The 22,476-nt window shown below is 43.4% G+C and overlaps 1 protein-coding gene across 1 annotated transcript in view; it reads right to left on the bottom strand.

Annotated features, from left to right (window-relative positions):
* Positions 1-21,701, bottom strand: part of LOC112075422 (chondroitin sulfate proteoglycan 4-like) — a gene marked incomplete at its 5' end in the record, with an annotated part of 57,588 nt that extends 35,887 nt beyond the window's left edge. The window contains 11 exon segments of the mRNA XM_070440903.1: positions 1,495-1,512; positions 1,515-1,625; positions 3,741-3,939; positions 11,519-11,695; positions 12,113-12,295; positions 13,413-13,426; positions 13,429-13,510; positions 15,545-15,736; positions 16,493-16,881; positions 18,023-18,192; positions 18,655-21,701. Coding sequence (XP_070297004.1) covers positions 1,495-1,512; positions 1,515-1,625; positions 3,741-3,939; positions 11,519-11,695; positions 12,113-12,295; positions 13,413-13,426; positions 13,429-13,510; positions 15,545-15,736; positions 16,493-16,881; positions 18,023-18,192; positions 18,655-21,701 — 4,582 coding nt within the window.
* Between the last annotated feature and the right edge of the window lie 775 nt (positions 21,702-22,476).

Genomic DNA, 22,476 nt, shown 5'->3' with positions numbered 1-22,476 from the left:
CTGTAAACCAGGTGGCTGAAACCTGGTTATCAGTCAACCTACTGTAAACCAGTGTCTGAAACCTGGTTATCAGTCAACCTACTGTAAAACCAGTGTCTGAAACCTGGTTATCCGTCAACCTACTGTAAACCAGTGTCTGAAACCTGGTTATCAGTCAACCTACTGAAACCAGTGTCTGAAACCTGGTTATCAGTCAACCTACTGTAAACCAGTGCCTGAAACCTGGTTATCAGTCAACCTACTGTAAACCAGTGCCTGAAACCTGGTATCAGTTCAACCTACTGTAAACCAGTGCCTGAAACCTGGTATCAGTCAACGCTACCAGGGTATTTTACAAAACAGCACAGAATGAAATCATCAACATGTATTGATTTTCACAAAAAAAAGTGAAATCTGCTCTAAAGCACAATACAAATCCCTCATAATATAGTAACCATATCTAGGAAAACCAAGGCTGGGCCTAATATAGTGTGATAAGAGGTCATACAAGAAGTTTTGTAGTGATTCATATGTTGATGATGTGAAGAATATTTGCTGGTCTGTGATGTGTAATGAGGAGCAACCAGACACTGCTCTTGACACATTTATGAAATTGCTTATCCCAGTTACTAATAAGCACGCACCCACTATTAAGAAAATGACTTTTAAAACGGTTAAATACCCTTGGATTGATGAGGAATTGAACAATGTTGAGGGGGACGAGGCAAAAAGGTAAATAAGTCTGGCTGCACAGATGATTGACAAACGAACTGTAAATAATAAATCATGTGACTAAACAGAATAAAAAAAAAGAAAATGGAGAGAGAGAGAGAGAGAGAAATGTTGGGGTCAGCTTATCTTTTCAGAACAGTTATAGAACGCCATGACGGAACTGTGGATTTATACGTGGCGGACTTGTACACTGACGAACTGTGGATTTATACGTGGCACTTGTACAATGACGGAACTGTGGATTATACGTGGCGGACTTGTACAATGACGGAACTTGGATTTATACGTGGCGGACTTGTACAATGACGGAACTGTGGATTTATACGTGGCGACTTGTACAATGACGGAACTGTGGATTTATACGTGGCGGACTTGTACAATGACGGAACTGTGGATTTAACGTGGCGGACTTGTACAATGACGGAACTGTGGATTTATACGTGGCGGACTTTACACAGGTGCTACCAACCACCTTTGTATTTTGACATACATGGAACTAACTAAGTGAAGCTACTGATAAAAACGCTATATTTGTCAATGGTAGGTTTCCTGTTGAAACCAGTCACAGACCATAGCATTTTGACCAGAATGAGGAAGTTCAATTATACAACATTCTAAAAATGTTTATATCTGTTTCATCTATTTAGTCATTTCACCAGTGGCGTTTGTTGCCGATTAAGATGAGGGGTGTAACGTCCTGACCAGAGTGCTTATGTCACAGCTGTCAAACTCATTCCACGGAGGGCCGAGTGTCTGTGGGTTTGTAGTGGGAGAGTTAGTTACCTGGGAACACCTTGAGAGTCTGTTAATCTCCAGGCTGAGGACCAGGGCGCTGGCTGTGATGCTGAAGATCTGTCGGGGGGCAAAGTTCACTCCGTCGTTCACCTGGAAGTTGAACCCTCCAGACATGGCACCTTTAGTGGGAACGACACAAATTTAAAAAACGTCTCTGATTCCTTTCTGCCCCAAGACAATAAGCTTCAAGGCTCGTAGTTATCAAGCGTCTCAGAGTAGGAGTAATGGTCTAGGATCAGTTTTGCCTTTTAGATCATAATGAATATGACTATATGGACGGAGGGGACCTGATCCTAGATCATAATGAATATGACTATATGGACATGGGGGACCTGATCCTAGATCATAATGAATATGACTATATGGACAGAGGGGGGCCTGATCCTAGATCATAATGAATATGGATATATGGACAGGAGGACCTGATCCTAGATCATAATGAATGTGACTATATGGACAGGGAGGACCTGATCCTAGATCATAATGAATATACTATATGGACAGGGGAGACCTGATCCTAGATCATAATGAATATGGATATATGGAGGGGGGGGGCCTGATCCTAGATCATAATGAATATGACTATATGGACGGAGGGGGCCTGATCCTAGATCATAATGAATATGACTATATGGACGGAGTGGACCTGATCCTAGATCATAATGAATATGATATATGGACATGGGGGACCTGATCCTAGATCATAATGAATGTGACTATATGGACGGGGGGGGGGGGGGGACATGATCCTAGATCATAATGAATGTGACTATGGACAGGGGAGGACCTGATCCTAGATCAATATGAATATGACTATATGGACGGGGGGGGACATGATCCTAGATCATAATGAATGTGACTATATGGACAGGGAGGACCTGATCCTAGATCATAATGAATAGACTATATGGACAGGGGAGGACCTGATCCTAGATCATAATGAATATGACTAATGGACAGGGGAGGACCTGATCCTAGATCATAATGAATATGACTATATGGACAGGGGAGGACCTGATCCTAGATCATAATGAATATGACTATATGGACAGGGAGGACCTGATCCAAGATCATAATGAATATGACTATATGGACAGGGGGACCTGATCCTAGATCATAATGAATATACTATATGGACAGGGGAGGACCTGATCCTAGATCATAATACTACTATAGTACACCCCTCTGGTATCTACTACCATAGTACACCCCTCTGGTATCTACTACTACAGTACACCCCTCTGGTATCTACTACTACAGTACACCCCTCTGTTATCTACTACTACAGTACACCCTCTGGTATCTACTACTATAGTACACCCCTCTGGTATCTACTACTATAGTACACCCCTCTGGTATCTACTACTATAGTACACCCCTCTGGTATCTACTACTATAGTACACCCCTCTGGTATCTACTACTATAGTACAGCCCTCTGGTATCTACTACTATAGTACACCCCTCTGGTATCTACTACTATAGTACACCCCTCTGGTATCTACTACCATAGTACACCCCTCTGGATCTACTACCACAGTACACCCCTCTGTATCTACTACTACAGTACACCCCTCTGGTATCTACTACTACAGTACACCCCTCTGTTATCTACTACTACAGTACACCCCTCTGGTACTACTACTATAGTACACCCCTCTGGTATCTACTACTATAGTACACCCTTCTGGTATCTACTACTATAGTACACCCCTCTGGTATCTACTACTATAGTACACCCCTCTGGTATCTACTACTATAGTACAGCCCTCTGGTATTCTACTACTATAGTACACCCCTCTGGTACACTACATAAGTACACCCCTCTGGTATCTACTACCATAGTACACCCCTCTGGATTCTACTACTATAGTACACCCCTCTGGTATCTACTACCATAGTACACCCCTCTGGTATCTACTACCATAGTACACCCCTCTGGTATCTACTACTATAGTACACCCCTCTGGTATCTACTACTATAGTACACCCCTCTGGTATCTACTACTACATCTAACTACTATAGTACACCCCTCTGGTATCTACTACTATGTACACCCCTCTGTATCTACTACTATAGTACACCCCTTGGTATCTACTACTATAGTCACCCCTCTGGTATCTACTACTATAGTACACCCCTCTGGTATCTACTACTATAGTACACCCCTCTGGTATCTACTACTACAACTCCACTAGAAGACTAAGTTTGTACAGGTTTAGGATCAGGTCTTACCACTGTGGACGAACAGCAGCTGTCCCAGATGGATGTGCTGCAGGGTGAAGTTCAAGAGGGGCCTGGTGAGGGCGCTCTTCAGCGCCAGGTGGCCATTAGAGGGCGGAGTCACTATCACCTGCAGCTCCTCAGGGGGCGTGTCCTCATCCTTGGCATCCAGGTCCTCAGAGCGGATCTCTGTGACAGACCCCACCCACACCTGGGGAGACAACCAATCAAATCACTCACAAACTTGGAGGCGGCAACCAATCAAATTCTTATATCTGTCACTGACCCCATCCACGCCTTAGGAGACAAGCAAATCAATCACATTCAAAGGCCTTTTGTTTTCAACATAATTTAAATCGGTCAATTCCAATATACGTCTTACTCCCACATTGTTTAAAAGCCCTCTTCACAACACCACACGTCACAAAGGGCTTCATTGTAACCCAGCCAAGACCCAACTGTTATTGGAAGTAAGTTACTAAGTGAAGCCTGCTTACTGCACCTAAGTGGTATTTGAAAAACAGCACTAACAGCAGTAATTAGCACTGGCGTGGCCTCTGACTTGTAGTTTGTCTTTTCATGTCAGGACTGAAACCGCTTTTAAAAAGACATCTCGGGAACTCTGACATTTCTGACTTGGAAACTCGTAGAAAAAAAAAAAAGCTTTGAGTTTCCCACTTGGAAAATATCAGAATCAACCAATCCCACATTTAAAAAAAATATATATAAAATACTCCTGTTTACACTCTGTAGTATCCCTCGATCACGTTCAGTGCTTAGTATATAATGTTGTAGTATACAAGAGAACGTTACTAAAGTTATACTACAACAGGCTGGTCAAAACAAGCATTGTTCAGACCAAACCGTTGTAAAATAAAAAAAGCCTTTGACGCAAAAATGGGAATCTTGTTTTCTGTTCGCTACTCATCCAGTGTCCCATCAGCCCAGCCAGCCAGTTCATAAACTTGATCTCCAATGTAAAACAAAAAGCATCAAGACATTATCTCCCCTTGCTTTTAGCCTAACATTTGGTTTGTCTAGAAGCAAGCTCGGCTCAGCCTCGTACCTAGAAGCAAGCTCGGCTCAGCCTCGTACCTGTGAAGCAAGCTCGGCTCAGCCTCGTACCTGTGAAGCAAGCTCGGCTCAACCTCGTACCTGTGAAGCAAGCTCGGCTCAGCCTCGTACCTGTGACCGCAGCACTGTTGTTTAGCACGCCCTCGTGTACAATTGCTTTATTTAAAAACATATTTATTTTTATTTATTTATTTCACCTTTATTTAACCAGGTAGGCAAGTTGAGAACAAGTTCTCATTTACAATTGCGACCTGGCCAAGATAAAGCAAAGCAGTTCTGACACATACAACAACACATAGTTACACATGGAGTAAAACAAACATACAGTCAATAATACATCTCTCTATCCTCTATCTTGTTCAGATGTGATAGCCGCGCCCACTATTTGGCCTCACCTGATCTTAATGAGTTCTTGTTTACTTTGAAATGGGGTCTGTTTGAGTAGCCTAAAACGAACAGCTTTGTATGTGTAATAAAACATGGTATGTTCGCTCCATCCTGGTGGTGCAGTGGACTAATTCCATGGACGGAGAACTCAAGATCACAGGTTTGAATCTCACTAATGCGTGTCACTGTCACGTCCTGACCTTAGAGATCCTTTTTATGTCTCTGTTTTGGTTGGTCAGGGCGTGAGTTTGGGTGGGCATTCTATGTCTGGTGTTCTATGTTGTCCTTGTGTTGTATTTCTATGTGTTTGGCCTGGTATGGTTCTCAATCAGAGGCAGCTGTCTATCATTGTCTCTGATTGAGAATCATATTAAGGTAGCCTGTTCCCACCTGTGTTTGTGGATGGTTGTTTCCTGTTTAGTGTTTGTTTCACCTTTCAGGACTGTACGTTTGTCGTGTTTGTTGTTTTTGTTTAGTGTTGCGTATTTGATTAAAGAATATGAACACTTCCCACGCTGCACCTTGGTCCTTTCCACCAACGAGATTCGTTACAGTCACAATAGAACATGAATGCGTTTGCATGATTCATGTCTAAGGGAAATTCATGTCCGTGTGTCCTATATCTGTCCTTGGTGTTATAAAACACTTAATTAGTTACTTCTCTTTTCTCAAGGAAATTAGAATTCTGTGTCCACTTGTGTCCATTGTTCTCAAAGCAGAGCCATGTACTGAGTTGTTGTGTAACTTATTTAAAGTAATACCACTATTTAATTTCAAACAGTAAGTCCAGAACTTGTGTAGAGGGGACAGTAGAACCATAGCGTAAGTAAAATGATTACAGAGCGCCACCTTGTGGACACAATTCAATACCAGCTATCTATCCCCAATACTTGAAAGACATCGGTCTGTTGTGAGGCCAGTCTCTCTGTGTCTAACAGATTTTACGGTTCCAACATCAATATTAAATAGTACGTTTATAAATATAGACTTAGCAGCACTATGCCAGAGCTACAACATTCCTAGAACCATACAACACATATGGCTTTTATCAAATCAGAAGCTTATCATAGAATATATAAAAATATAACATACCTAGATGTATCTTCAAATCAAAGTTTATTTGTCACGTGCGCTGAATACAACAGGTGTAGGTAGACCTTACAGTGATATGCTGAATACAACAGGTGTAGGTAGACCTTACAGTGAAATGCTGAATACAACAGGTGTAGGTAGACCTTACAGTGAAATGCTGGAATACAACAGTTGTAGGTAGACCTTACAGTGAATGCTGAATACAACAGGTGTAGTAGACCTTACAGTGAAATGCTGAATAAAACAGGTGTAGGTAGACCTCACAGTGAAATGCTGAATACAACAGGTGTAGGTAGACCTTACAGTGAAATGCTGAATACAACAGGTGTAGGTAGACCTCACAGTGAAATGCTGAATACAACAGGTGTAGTAGACCTTACAGTGAAATGTTGAATACAACAGGTGTAGTAGACCTTACAGTGAAATTCTGAATACAACAGGTGTAGTAGACCTCACAGTGAAATGCTGAATACAACAGGTGTAGTAGACCTCACAGTGAAATGCTGAATACAACAGGTGTAGTAACCTTACAGTGGAATGCTGAATACAAACAGGTGTAGGGAGACCTTACAGTAAATGCTGAATACAACAGTGTAGGTAGATCTTACAGTGAAATGCTGATACAACAGGTGTAGGTAGACCTTACAGTGAAATGCTTACTTACAGGCTCTACCAATAATGCAAAAAAGGTTTTAGGTGAACAATAGGTAGGTAAAGAAATAAAAAACAGTAAAAGACAGACTATATACAGTAGCGAGGCTATAAACAGTAGAGAGGCTATATACAGTAGAGAGGCTATATACAAGTAGCAGAGCTATAGACAGTAGAGAGGCTATATACAGTAGAGAGGCTATATACAGTAGAGAGGCTATAAAGTAGAGGCTATAAACAGTAAGGCTATATACAGTAAGAGCATCATAGAGAGGCAATATACAGTAGAGAGGCTATATTACAGTTAGAAGGCTATATACAGTAGAGAGGCTGTATAAACAAGTAGAGGCTCATATACAGTAGAGTGCTATACTACAAGTAAGAGAGAGCGATATACAGTACAGAGAGGCTATATACAGTAGAGAGCTCATATACAGTACAGAGGCTATATACAGTAGAGAGGCTATATACAGTGAAGAGGCTATATACAGTAAGAGGCTATATACAGTAGAGAGCTAAACAGTAAGAGCTATATACAGTAGAAGGCTATATACAGTAGCGAGGCTATACAGTAGAAGCCTATATTACAGTAGGAGGATATTAGACAGTAGAGAGGCTATATAAGCAGTAGATAGGCTACATAACAGTAGCGAGCTTATACATAGAGGTATATACAGTAGAGAGGCTATATACAGTAGAGAGGCTATATTACAGTAGCGTGGATAGATACAGTAGAGAGGCTATATACAGTAAGGCTATATACAGTTAGAGAGGCTATATACAGTAGAGGAGCTATATACCGTAGAGAGGCTATATACAGTAGAGGCTTATATACAGTAGAGCTATAACAGTAGAGCTATATACAGTAGAGAGGCTATATACAGTAGGGCTATATACAGTAGAGAGGCTATATACAGTAGAGGCTATATACAGTAGAGAGGCTATATAACAGTAGATGGGACTTATACAGTAGAGGCTATATACAGTAGAGAGGCTATATACAAGAGAGGGCTATAACAGTAAGAGGCATATAACGATGATTCATAGAGAGCTATATACCAGTAAGAGAGGCATAATACCAGTTAGCGAGGCTATATACAGTAGAGCAGGCTATATACAGTAGAGAGGCTATATACAGTAGAGAGGCTATATACAGTAGAGAGGCTATATACAGTAGCGAGGCTATATACAGTACAGAGGCTATATACAGTAGCGAGTCTATATACAGACACTGGTTAGTCAGGCTGATTGAGGTAGTATGTACATGTAGATATGGTTAAAGTGACTCTTATGCACCTGCCAGTCTTACTATATGTGTGAATTCTTCTTTAAAATCAATGTTATGAGATATTTGACAATCAATCTATATTTCTCTAAGATTAATGCTTAAACTATGACTAGAATACACAGATCTACTAGTGAAGTTTATGGTCGAATGCTGGGTACATCCCAAACAGAAGCCTATTCCCTATTATAGTGCACTACTTTTGACCAGGGCCCATAGATTTTTGGTCAAAAGAAGTGGACTGTATAGGAAAATGTGGTGCCATTCGTTTCAATTAGAGGGTCTGAACCAAGACGAGAGCTGAGAGGAATCTGTGGCATTCAGGGTAAAGCACTTACGGGAACTAAAAGCTCTACTAGCTGGTACTTCAATCACCTCGAACAGCTGGAAATCAGTCCAACTACACATTAGTACAGCCACACACACACACACACAACACATACGTCTTCAATCACTCAACTGAGCGTGTCACACAGGAGACGCCTCAGAATAATGTCCGGAACGGCGGGACGGCATCAACCACCTGGAAACCATTTGATTCCATTCCACACATTCCGCTCCAGTTATGACCGTGTGCCCGTTCTCCCCAATTAAGGTGTCACCAGCCTCCTGTGGCGGGTCTATAACTAGCTAGCAGATGGACAACTGGGAGTTGGACAGACAGCTATACTGCCAGACGCCATGTCATTGTCCTAAATAGCACCCAAAACCTTTTATAGTGCACTACTTTAGACCAAAGCCCTGTAAGGAATAGGAAGCTATACCAGTCCTATATGACAGGTCCTGTACTGTCACCAGTCCTATATGACAGGTCCTGTCCTGTCCACCAGTCCTATATGACAGGTCCTGTTACTGTCAGCCAGTCCTATTGACAGGTCCTGTACTGTCACCAGTCCTATTGACAGGTCCTGTACTGTCACCAGTCCTATATGACAGGTCCTGTACTGTCACCAGTCCTATATGACAGGTCCTGTACTGTCACCAGTCCTATATGACAGGTCCTGTACTGTCACCAAGTCCTATATGACAGGTCCTGTACTGTCACCAGTCCTATATGACAGGTCCTGTACTGTCACCAGTCCTATATGACAGTCCTGTACTGTCACCAGTCCTATATGACAGGTCCTGTACTGTCACCAGTCCTATATGACAGGTCCTGTACTGTCACCAGTCCTATATGACAGGTCCTGTACTGTCACCAGTCCTATATGACAGGTCCTGTACTGTCACCAGTCCTATATGACAGGTCCTGTACTGTCACCAGTCCTATATGACAGGTCCTGTACTGTCACCAGTCCTATATGACAGGTCTGTACTGTCACCAGTCTATATGACAGGTCCTGTACTGTCACCAGTCCTATTGACAGGTCCTGTACTGTCACCAGTCCTATATGACAGGTCCTGTACTGTCACCAGTCCTATATGACAGGTCCTGTACTGTCACCAGTCCTATATGACAGGTCCTGTACTGTCACCAGTCCTATATGACAGGTCCTGTACTGTCACCAGTCCTATATGACAGGTCCTGTACTGTCACCAGTCCTATATGACAGGTCCTGTACTGTCACAGTCCTTTGACAGGTCTGTACGTCACCAGTCCTATATGACAGGTCCTGTACTGTCACCAGTCCTATATGACAGGTCCTGTACTGTCACCAGTCCTATATGACAGGTCCTGTACTGTCACCAGTCCTATATGACAGGTCCTGTTACTGTCACCAGTCCTATATGACAGGTCCTGTACTGTCACGCAGTCCCTATATGACAGGTCCTGTACTGTCACCAGTCCTATATGACAGGTCCTGTACTGTCACCAGTCCTATATGACAGGTCCTGTACTGTCACCAGTTCTATATGACAGGACCTGTACTGTCACCAGTCCTATCTGACAGGTTATATATGACTAGTAAAAGATGTGTTATAGATGCAGGAACCTACAGAATACATCTGGTGACCTAGACTGTTGCTATGAGTGTAACGGCTTTCTTCTGTGGACGAAGGATCAGACCAAAGCGCAGCGTGGTTAGTGTTCATCATGTTTAATAAAGACAATAAACGTGAACACTACAAAATACAAAACAACAAAATGTGAAAAACCGAAACAGTTCTGTCTGGTGCAGACACACGGAGACATGAAGACAACCACCCACAAAACCCAACACACAACAGGCTACCTAAATATGGTTCCCAATCAGAGACAATGACTAACACCTGCCTCTGATTGAGAACCATATCAGGCCAAACATAGAAACGMGAAAACTAGACACACAACATAGAATGCCCACCCAGCTCACGTCCTGACCAACACTAAAACAAGCAAAACACACAAGAACTATGGTCAGAACGTGACAATGAGGTTAATTTTTTTAAATCTGGTTATTTTCCATTGGACTATTTCAACTGCACTCTCTTCAGGAAGTTAAACTCTACAACTCATTAAACGGACACTCCATTATTTAGGCCCCAGATGATCTCATCTATTATTCACCTCCTTGATTCAAATAGAAACACAACTGTTTCCATTTCCCAACCTTTAAATAGACTTGTTTCAGTTCACCGTACTATCCTTTTACAATGTTGTCTTCCCAATGAGTAAGAAAGCTGCTCGGCATCACAGACAGTCTGTTTTGGGATCCTCCTCCACGTGGCTGGCATACCTTACCACTAGCCTCCCCCCTCTACCACATAGCTGGCATACCTTACCACTAGCCTCCCCCCTCTACCACATAGCTGGCATACCTTACCACTAGCCTCCCCCAGCCCAGTCCCAACACTGTCTGCCCACATCATGAAGCATATTGACTGACCGCTGCCTAAGCCTCGTTGCCAGAGACGAACTGCCAGAGACAAACTGCCAGAGCCAACCAGCCGCCAGTCAGTAAAAAAAGAACCAGGGTCTACATCCCAATAGGCACCCTATTCCCTATATAGTGCACTACTTTAGACCAGAGCCCTATTCCCTATATAGTACACTACTTTAGACCAGAGCCCTATTCCCTATATAGTGCACTACTTTAGACCAGAGCACTATTCCCTATATAGTGCACTACTTTTGACATAGGGCTCTGGTCAAAAGTATAGTGCCATTTGGGACACAACCCAGGGTCGACTAAATATATCCCTATCATCTCACACCACTCACCCGAGGACCCTGTTGGTCAGTGATGACTGGAGGACTCACCCCGAGGACCCTGTTGGTCAGTGATGACTGGAGTACTCACCCCGAGGACCCTGTCGGTCAGTGATGACTGGAGGACTCACCCCGAGGACCCTGTTGGTCAGTGATGACTGGAGTACTCACCCGGAGAACCCTGTTGGCAGTAATGACTGGATGCTGGTCGTTGACGGCTGTGACCTGGATGTACACGGTACAGGGAGAGCTCTGTTTCCTCAGGCCTGTGTCGTTGGCCACCACAGTGAAGTTGTCTTCTAAGGTCTCACTGCTGTCATGTATGTAGTAGATTAACTCCTGCTCCACCTAGAGGTGGCATGAGGGTCAAAATGGAGAAACTATGATTTGAATGTTATTTTAATGTAAGGTGTCTTTGAGTGTCTATTAAAAAAAATCATGAGGTGAAGAAGTTAGAGGTAACATTTTACTTAAGTCATACAGGTATAATGACCCTGTCATAATGCATTATAAGACTTGTTACAAGTGTCTATGAACTGCTTATAATGTGATATTAGATTGATTACTCGAGATGATCTAAACTAAACCAAGGATCCTGAGGAACTCATAGTTTTAGGTTGTGTAGAAATATATATTCTTGTCTGATATCATCCGCAAAAAAACAATCGAAATATGAAAAGAAATCTTAGTAGAATTACATAGACAGTATTTTAATGTCTCCTTCTTCAACATGACACAAAACAAGAGAGAATAACAGAGTCTTACCTGGCGTCTGGTGAAAGACAGCACAGGAACACCGGGGTAACGGGAGTGTTCTATATATCCGTTCTGTGGCGGCTCGGTCAAACTGTACAGGAAGTTGAGGCCAGAGAAGTGTCGGTTGGTGACCCTGAGCACTTCCTGTGTCAAGGCCTTGGACTCGCCCTCTCTCAGGGTGAAATTGGACACCTGTAGGTGGTAGAAGTAATAGCATTTATTGGAAGCTTGCAGTCATAGATGAATTATACACTAATTTACAAACGTACATAAAATGTATGATGGCACAATAATTCCACAATACAATAATTCTACAATACAATAATTCTACAATTCAAAAAGAATACAATAATTCTAAAATAACAATAATTCTACAATTCAAAAGAATACAATAATTCTACAATTCAAAAGAATACAATAATTCCACAATACAATAATTCCACAATACAATAATTCTACAATTCAAAACAATAATTCTACAATACAATAATTCCACAATACAATAATTCTACAATTCAAAAGAATACAATAATTCCACAATACAATAATTCTACAATTCAAAAGAATACAATAATTCTACAATTCAAAACAATAATTCTACAGTAAAATAATTCCACAATACAATAATTCTACAATACAATAATTCCACAATACAATAATTCTACAATTCAAAAGAATACAATAATTCTACAATACAATAATTCTACAATTCAAAAGAATACAATAATTCCACAATACAAAAGAATACAATAATTCCACAATACAAAAGAATACAATAATTCCACAATACAAAAGAATACAATAATTCCACAATACAAAAGAATACAATAATTCCACAATACAATAATTCTCAGTAAAATAATTCCACAATACAATAATTCTACAATACAATAATTCCACAATACAATAATTCTACAATTCAAAAGAATACAATAATTCTACAATACAATAATTCTACAATTCAAAAGAATACAATAATTCCACAATACAAAAGAATACAATAATTCCACAATACAAAAAGAATACAATAATTCCACAATACAAAAGAATACAATAATTCTACAATTCAAAAGAATACAATAATCCACAATACAAAAGAATACAATAATTCCACAATACAAAAGAATACAATAATTCCACAATACAATAATTCTACAATACAATAATTCTACAATTCAAAACAATAATTCTACAATTCAAAACAATAATTCTACAATCAAAACAAAACAATAATTCTACAATTCAAAGCAAAACAATAATTCTATAAGTTCAAAACAAAACAATAATTCTACAACAACAACAATAATACCTGGAGAGGGATGAGGCGGGGATTATGTCCACTGATATCCTGATACTGTTGACCTCTGTGACACCGTTGGAGACGTCCAATAGGAATGTGTCGTTGACCTAAACAGGAAGAAGAGAGTTTTACATTGACCTTCTAGTCATTTAACAGTCCTTTAAAATTCCAGTCAATTCAGGAAATACACAGAAAATACAATGCTTTTAAAATTAAGAAAAATATGATTTTTGTTTACATCCTGAATTGACCCCAACCGTGTAAAGACCAGTGCAGTGGCATGGGGTGGTCTGGTCCAGTCTAATGGATAGCACCCTCACCCTTCTGAGACACACCGCTCTCCCTACTTCCCTGGCTCCTTTTCGCTCTCTATCCATTCCACTTAAAATACAGTAGAGGGGGTTAGTAGTAAGAAAAGACAAGTGTGCCCTTGTTAGTGGAAGAAAGGCAAGTCCAACAGACCTGGCCAGGTTCCGTCTGTCTTGGTATTGGAAGACCTGGCCAGGTTCCGTCTGTCTTGGTAGTGGAAGACCTGGCCACGGTCTGTCTGTCTTGGTAGTGGAAGACCTGGCCACAGTCTGTCTGTCTTGGTAGTGGAAGACCTGCCAGGTTCCGTCTGTCTTGGTAGTGGAAGACCTGGCCACAGTCTGTCTGTCTTGCTAGTGGAAGACCTGCCACAGTCTGTCTGTCTTGCTAGTGGAAGACCTGGCCACAGTCTGTCTGTCTTGTTAGTGGAAGACCTGGCCACAGTCTGTCTGTCTTGCTAGTGGGAAGACCTGGCCAGTTCCGTCTGTCTTGGTATTGGAAGACCTGGCCAGGTTCCGTCTGTCTTGGTAGTGGAAGACCTGGCCACAGTCTGTCTGTCTTGCTAGTGGAAGACCTGGCCACGGTCTGTCTGTCTTGGTAGTGGAAGACCTGGCCACAGTCTGTCTGTCTTGGTAGTGGAAGACCTGGCCACGGTCTGTCTGTCTTGGTATTGGAAGACCTGGCCACGGTCTGTCTGTCTTGCTAGTTGAAGACCTGGCCACGGTCTGTCTGTCTTGCTAGTGGAAGACCTGGCCACAGTCTGTCTGTCTTGGTAGTGGAAGACCTGGCCACAGTCTGTCTGTCTTAGTGGAAGACCTGGCCAGGGTCTGTCTGTCTGGTATTGGAAGACCTGGCCAGGTTCCGTCTGTCTTGGTATTGGAAACCTGGCCACGGTCTGTCTGTCTTGGTAGTGGAAGACCTGGCCAGGGTCTGTCTGTCTTGCTAGTGGAAGACCTGGCCACAGTCTGTCTTTCTTGGTAGTGGAAGACCTGGCCACAGTCTGTCGTGTCTGGTAGTGGAAGACCTGGCCAGGGTCTGTCTGTCTTGGTATTGGAAGACCTGCCAGGTTCCGTCTGTCTTGGTAGTGGAAGACCTGGCCACGGTCTGTCTGTCTTGGTAGTGGAAGACCTGGCCAGGGTCTGTCTGTCTTGGTATTGAAGACCTGGCCACAGTCTGTCTGTCTTGGTAGTGGAAGACCTGGCCACGGTCTGTCTGTCTTGGTAGTGGAAGACCTGGCCAGGTTCCGTCTGTCTTGGTATTGGAAGACCTGGCCACAGTCTGTCTGTCTTGGTAGTGGAAGACCTGGCCAGGGTCTGTCTGTCTTGGTAGTGGAAGACCTGGCCACAGTCTGTCTGTCTTGCTAGTGGAAGACCTGGCACAGTCTGTCTGTCTTGGTATTGGAAGACCTGGCCAGGTCTGTCTGTCTTGGTAGTGGAAGACCTGGCCACAGTCTGTCTGTCTTGGTAGTGGAAGACCTGGCCAGGGTCTGTCTGTCTTGGTATTGGAAGACCTGGCCACAGTCTGTCTGTTCTGCTAGTGGAAAGACCTGGCCACAGTCTGTCTGTCTTGCTAGTGGAAGACCTGGCCAGGGTCTGTCTGTCTTGCTAGTGGAAGACCTGGCCACAGTCTGTCTGTCTGCTAGTGGAAGACCTGGCCAGGGTCTGTCTGTCTTGCTTAGTGGAAGACCTGGCCACAGTCTGTCTGTCTTGCTAGTGGAAGACCTGGCCACAGTCTGTCTGCATGTCAGCCCTGACACATTGTCTTCTTTACTTTCCTGTCTTTCTGTCTCTAAACATTCAAGTTAGAAATACAGAAGGACAAAAGGTCCAGCAGACCTGGCTGGGGGTCGTCTGCATGTACTGGATGTTGCCAGCGTTGATGTCTTCCTGGGAGAAGGTCTGGACAGGGATCTGTTCAGTTCCAACATACTGCTCCTCAGCCTCCACGAAGCGCCGGATGAACCCGTGTAGCGGGGCCACCTTAACTGTAAATACAATCTCAGACGGCAGGTTGTCCTCGTGGGTCACCTGGAACAGACAGACAGACAGACAGACAGACAGACAGACAGACAGACAGACAGAGAGAGGTTGGAGGCTAGACACAGTGGACAGAGGCTATATACTGTCAAGTATGCATGCGTTCCAAATTGCACCCTAGTCCCTAATATAGTGCACTACTTTTGACCAATGCCCCCATAGGGAATAGGGTGCCTTTTGGGATACAATGTCTGAGATGTTTGGTGTCTAAAGAGGTTAGTTCACGTTTGACGTGTCACTTGGCATCATGTTTCACGTTTGACGTGTCACTTGGCATCATGTTTCACGTTTGACGTGTCACTTGGCATCATGTTTCGCGTTTGACGTGTCACTTGGCATCATGTTTCACGTTTGACGTGTTACTTGGCATCATGTTTCACGTTTGGCGTGTTACTTGGCATCATGTTTCGCGTTTGACGTGTCACTTGGCATCATGTTAGAATAAGGGTTAGAATAAATACTGTACCGACATACTGAAGGACTTGAACCAATACTGACATATAAGCAAATAACACGAGAAAACTGTTTGATCAAATCTATCTGTGTAGAAATATTGCTAAACAAACCACAAATATATTCTAATCTACGTCAATCACTAACACATTCCCAACCCAGTTACTCATTCAATCATGAATTCATTCATTCATTCACCCATCCATCCATCTATTCATCCATCCAATCATTCATTCATCCATCCAATCATTCATCCAATCATTCATTCATCCCCAACCCAGGCAACATACATACCTCCAGTCGACTCTCGTCAATCTTCACAGGTTTGCTCTCCTCCACCAGTAAGGTGTTGTTGTGCTGGAGGATAGGGGGCCTCTGATGGCTCTCCAGGTAAACCTTGACGTTGATTCTGGCATTCAGGACGTGACCTTTAACCTCGACCGTCACACTGAACCAGTCCGCCAGGTTCTTGCTGTCGTCATGGCGATACGAGACGAGGCCCTTCTTCAGGTCGTGCCGTGTAAACTCCACTGAGATGTTTCCGTGGCGATACAGCCAGCCGTTCTTAGGAGTTTCGGACACCTTGTAGGTGACTTCGCTGTCATCGCGGATATTGATGTTCGTGAGGACGCTGAAGTTACCGGTGGTTACGGTCACTTCCTTTCCCTTCTGGACCAACAGACCTGTGAATAGATTAATGAATTCCCTCATGGATGAATCAATAAATAAATGGATGGATGAATCAATAAATAAATGGATGGATGAATGAATCAATGAATAAATGGACGGATGAATGAATGAATGAATAAATGGATGGATGAATGAATGATGAATGAATGAATTAACAAATAAATGAATGAATGAATTTTTAAAAAGATCTCGATACAAAAAACACACAAACAATAATTGAGGATGAAAAAAAGAAAATCGTAGCAGGGGAAAAAAACACAATAACGTCAACAGACATTTTCACAGTGGTCTTTGTTCACACAAGGGCAAAATAATGGGCAGCTTGAGGAAGACTGACTACACTTCAAAGGCATTTTACATAATGATTCAAATGACTCTTCGCTAAGCCCCGCCGCAGAATTTTAGGCGACCAATCGCAACGCTCCAATGGATAGCAACCGTTGTCGGGTTGGACACCTCGGACAAGCTCAAGTTTTAATCTCATGAAAGCCAGTGAGGGTTACGGCAACAAATGAGAGTTTTCTTAAATTTTTGTTTGTTTTAACGGCTAAATAATATAACAGTGCATCTGGAGTACTTCTGAAATATTAGAGTATTTTTCAAATACAAAATGTTACTATTGTTACATTTTTTACTAGCTCAGCTGGTTAGCTAGCTCTCATTGACCATCAACTGTTGCCAAAGATAGCTAGCTAGCCACATAATATAACTTGTTTTTCTCTAAATGTATGTTAGCTAGCTTAATTAGCTATGTTATGAATACAACTCCCCATCTACTTTTGACATCAGGATACGAATTGAAATAGTTAGCTCCAAACGGGGTTATAGAAGAATTGACTTCATGCTGACAGCCATTCAGTGTCTAACTACACTATAAATTTGACCAGGTTCCCGTGAAGAAACTGTAATGACAACATACCCAAGAGTGTAGTCTGTATTAATTTTCAATGTATATTAGAAAAACAGTTTGAGATCATTGTGAGGGGATTTGGCCAGTAGGTTGAATAGGGAATTGAGCTTCCCGGGAAAAATGTTGTCCGAGGTTGCAACAGTAACCAAAGGGGGTTGGGGCTTAGCGAAAGGGTCAATTGGAAAATACTCTGCATATAACATATTAAATATATACACACATACCTCTGTTGTTGCCGAGGCTCAGGAATGGGTCGTGGGCGGTGACGTCCAGCAGAGTGGAGACTAAGTGTTTCCCGTCGGACACGAAGAGCACAAAGCGTCCGGAGCTCACGCCTCGATGGAGGAACAGCACTCTCTTCTCTTCCAGATCCTTCTGGGTGAACTGGAACAGCCTGGAGGTCAGAGGTCAGGAAAGTTTAACAAAGTGTCACTCCACAATACAACAGAACAGTTGTATTCTGTAGTCCAGTGGTTGTAGCCCAGACGTCCCAGAAGTCACAGTAATTTGTTGTAGCCCTGCTGAGTTCTCCTGATTCACCTATCACAAAGGGCTTGATGATTAGTTGACAAGTTGAATCAGGTGTGCTAGTTAAATTACATGGAACATCTGGGAGTCCCAGAGGAGAGATTTGAAAACCCCTGCTGTAGTCCACAACCCTAACACACCAGGTGGTCTTTAGGTACAGAGCCTAGCCTCCTCATCCAGTCTACATAGCCAATTGACAAGACGTATTAACGAGTAAAAACCACATTGTGGATCACTCGTGGATAGGTTTGAGACCATATAAAACATCCATAGACAGTCAAAATACATTATATCATTAATATGTACAAACAAATAAAACAGGAAGTACCTGTGAGAGGTGTCGTTCACCAGAACCAGGTCTCCCATCGGGATTCCCCGTCGCGTGTAGACCAACTGCCCGTCGCTGAAGTCCGAGTCTGCGTCATGGTAACAGAGATCGTCCAGGGTAAGCAACCGCTGCCCGTCCCTCACCACGTGGAAAACTTTATCGACAATGCGCACCGGCTTTTCGTCATTAACTAGCTGGATGGATATGTTGAATGTCCCTTCTTTGGATCCGACTTCATCGTTCGTGACGGATGATTTGGACTCTTGACTAGTGGAGGCTATGAATGTGAACTGATCCTGAGTGGTCTCTGTGTCGTCATGTATGTACATGACGCGCTCCTCCAAGAGATCCTGGTTGCTGAACGTTAGGATGTTGTTGTAACTGGCGTTAGAGTTGGACACGTTGATGCGTGCTAGCTTCCCATGTTTGGGGCTACTTGTAACGGTGTAGTACAGCTCCTTGGTGCTAAGAGTCTCTGCAAACAACTCGTCTTTTGTGATGAGTTTACTCTCTCCCTCCATTATAGATAGTTTGTAATTTCTTATAAATACGCTGTTGACGTCAGCTTTTATTGAGATCTGGAAATCGTAACTTTGCGATTGAGCATGCTTGGAGAACACTTGGAATTTAAACGTGTCGCTCGTGTCTTCGTATGGTCTGTCGACCAGTTCGTATTGAACCTTTAGATCAGTGACATTTCTTTGGCTGAAAGTAGAATTTTTCTTCAATAACTCGTTAACAAGAAGAAGTTGTCCTTTCTTTGGCGAGGAGAGAACTCTAAAGTGAAGATCATCCTCGGATAGTGTCACAATGTCCACTGTGGCGTAAAGATACTGTGAGTCCAACGTCACTTTCCGAACTTTATTAATATCGGCCATTACGTTCCTGACTAGGTTATAATGTACCCACTTCACTGTGACTGGAAAGACCAGTTCAGTATCAACTCTTCCTGCTACAGTGACCTTGCATTTGAAGTAATCCGTAGCATTGGCAGTCTGGTTTTCTTGGAAAGTGCTGAGGTACCGAAGGCGTTCTTTCTCCAACAGCCTTTGAGAGAAAGAACCGGTGGGCTTCCATTCTCCGCTGGAGTGAAGCCTCTGAAGTTCCCCGTACTGAGGTGGCTCGACGACATCATAGCGGATGTCCACCACTTGATTCACGGCATTGGTCTGAACGGCCAGGTGCTTGTTACTGATCACAGCCATCTCACCTTGAGTGATCTCAAGCCCGGTGTTGTTGGCGATCTTATACTCCAACCCTACGGCCATGATCCTCAGAACCACCGTGTTGCTCACCTTGTCTCCATCACTGACCCTCAGCACGATCCTGGAGTTCCTCACCCCAGTGTGGACATAGTTCACCTTCCCTTCCTCCAGATCAGAATGGGAGAACGTGGTCACTGCGGTGTCGGGGTTATCTCCCACCTCCAGGTAACCAGCGTCGGGGTTCAGGTTCCCCAGGATGGAGAAGACCAGATCGGTGTGGTTGCTGTCAATGTCTGTGGCCTTTAACACCTCTTTGGTTAGGAGTTTTCTAGAATTCTCCATCAGGACGAAGAGGTTCCCCTGGGGCAGGCTGAGCTCTGGGGCGTCATTGGTGGGGGTCACTGTGATGTTGTAGCGGTACCTTCTCGTCCCCTGCAGGTATGTGGGAACCTCCTTCCTGGAGGAAGAGAATATAGAGAAGGTGAAAAAGTCTTCTGGGTCCTCTGATCCTCCGTGGATGTACATCACCCTGCCGTGCCACAGGTCCAGCATGCTGAAGATGTTCTCCTCTTGGTCCTGGTCCACATCCAATCGTATCTGACCGTGCACCGGCTGCTCCTGGATCCGGAACATGATCTGAGACTGGCGTACCCCGAGCTTCTTGAAGTCCAGGAGAACCTTGATGTGCTTGGACTCCAGAGACCCACGCCCACCCTCTGACACTACAAGATTCCTAAGCAGCACGAAGTTGTCCCCGTACTTCTTGTCCAGCCCCCTGGCCAGAGTGAACATAGGGAATTCTGGGGTGGGAGTGACCGAAGTGGGATCGAACCGGGAGTTGGGGACAGTCGGGAGAGTAGTTGGACCCATCGTGGTCGAGGGCTCTGGTTCTTTCTCCGGCTCGCAGCCCACCGATATATCTTTAGTGACTACAGCATTAGGCAGACCCATCATGACACCATTGACTTTAATGTCCTTCAGGCAGCCTTTAAAAGAACCTCCTCGGACTCTCTTTCCCAACACAGACACCAGACCCATCTTCCTGACTTCTGAGCGTGTGCTGTCGTCAATGCCCCCCACAAACAGCGACCCTCTTAGCTGGAGTCCCTTGGAGCGAGAGCTGATGCTAGTCTTCACCGTCTCCTTGTCCACTGTCAGCTGGAGGGTTTTGGGGGTAAAGAACATCTTCACTGAATGCCAGTTCCTGTCATTGACAAAGGTGAGTGATTTAAGTTCTGTCTTGGTTCCTCCTTTACCCACGATGGCCACCAGCAGCCCCTCTTGGACTTCAACTGCCACAAAGTCCCCCTGTCTGGCCGAGTTGTACAAGACAATCCCCTCTTTAGCCGAGGTGTGAACCACACACTCAAACAGCGCCTCTTGCTGGTTGTGGGAAACGTTCCAGGGTGGTAGGGAGACATACGCTCTTGAACTAAAGAAACTAACAGGATCCTCCTCGCCGGCAAAGAACTGCGGACTACAGCCCAAAGAAACCTCATAGACACTCTTGAATCCAGCGTACGGTCTCAACGACGATAGCATATTGTTCTCGTTGAAAACAGCCTGGTCCACGCACCCCCTGAATCCTGTTAGGTCATTGGGTAGGTAGAGCTTGTCCAGGCCTCCAGACCCGCCGACGTACAACCCGTCCTGGATGGTAAGATCCTGCTTCTGAGACCCGTGCCCAGGCATCCTGAGGCTGGTGTGGGAGTACTGGTCCATAGTTAGGGTGACATTATGGCGGTCGTGGAGGAGCTCAGCAGTGTGCCAGGCCAGGTCGTTTAGTTGGGTGCTGCTCTCTGATCTCAGCAACCGCTCACCGGACCCCAGGTCCAGCTTCACCTGAACAGAGGAAGGAAGAAGAGACTTATATCTCACTATAAACTGGAGTTTTAAACTTAAACATTTACTGTCAAAAACCTAACCCAAACGTTAAGCCTAATCGTAACCAATTGGAATTACTTTCCTGTACATAATCACCCACAATTATTTCCTAAACTTAACCAATCACATTTGTTGCCTTGAGATAGAGCTGACCTTTGAACTTAGACTGAACAACACAACTCCACTGAGCCACATTGTGTTTTGGTCACTGTCACTTATATTGCATAACTACATTACTATTTAGTCATATGTATATTTTATTGAGAAAAAATATCCCTTTTTTATTTTGTTTCTATTCATTCTTAGCATTTAAATAAGAACATATTCCATTTTACTGTATATCCCATCAGGTTTTTAAAGAGACATTCTCAGCATCACCTGGTTATAGGGAATAACCACCCTGACACTTGTTATCATTATGTTATCATTATGTTATCATTATGTTATCATTATGTTATCATTATGTTATCATTATGTTATCATTATGTTATCATTATGTTATCATTATGTTATCATTATGTTTTCATTATGTTATCATGAATACATTTCCTATTTATGATGTCACCTGCAGTTAAAACAGAGAGCTTTGTTTCCGTCTGCAAGCAGGAAGACCCCCTATTATCTTTGTCCCTGTCTCTGTGCCAAATGGCACCCTATTCCCTATTTAGTGCACTACCTTTTGACCAGGTCCCTTAGGGCACCACTATATAGGGAATAGGGTCCCATTTGGTCC

The sequence above is a fragment of the Salvelinus sp. IW2-2015 genome, unplaced genomic scaffold, assembly GCF_002910315.2.
Source record: "Salvelinus sp. IW2-2015 unplaced genomic scaffold, ASM291031v2 Un_scaffold3150, whole genome shotgun sequence".
Classification (NCBI taxonomy): domain Eukaryota; kingdom Metazoa; phylum Chordata; class Actinopteri; order Salmoniformes; family Salmonidae; genus Salvelinus; species Salvelinus sp. IW2-2015.
The sequence above is the reverse complement of the archived record's forward strand: the minus strand, read 5'-3'. Positions and strand labels throughout refer to the sequence as shown.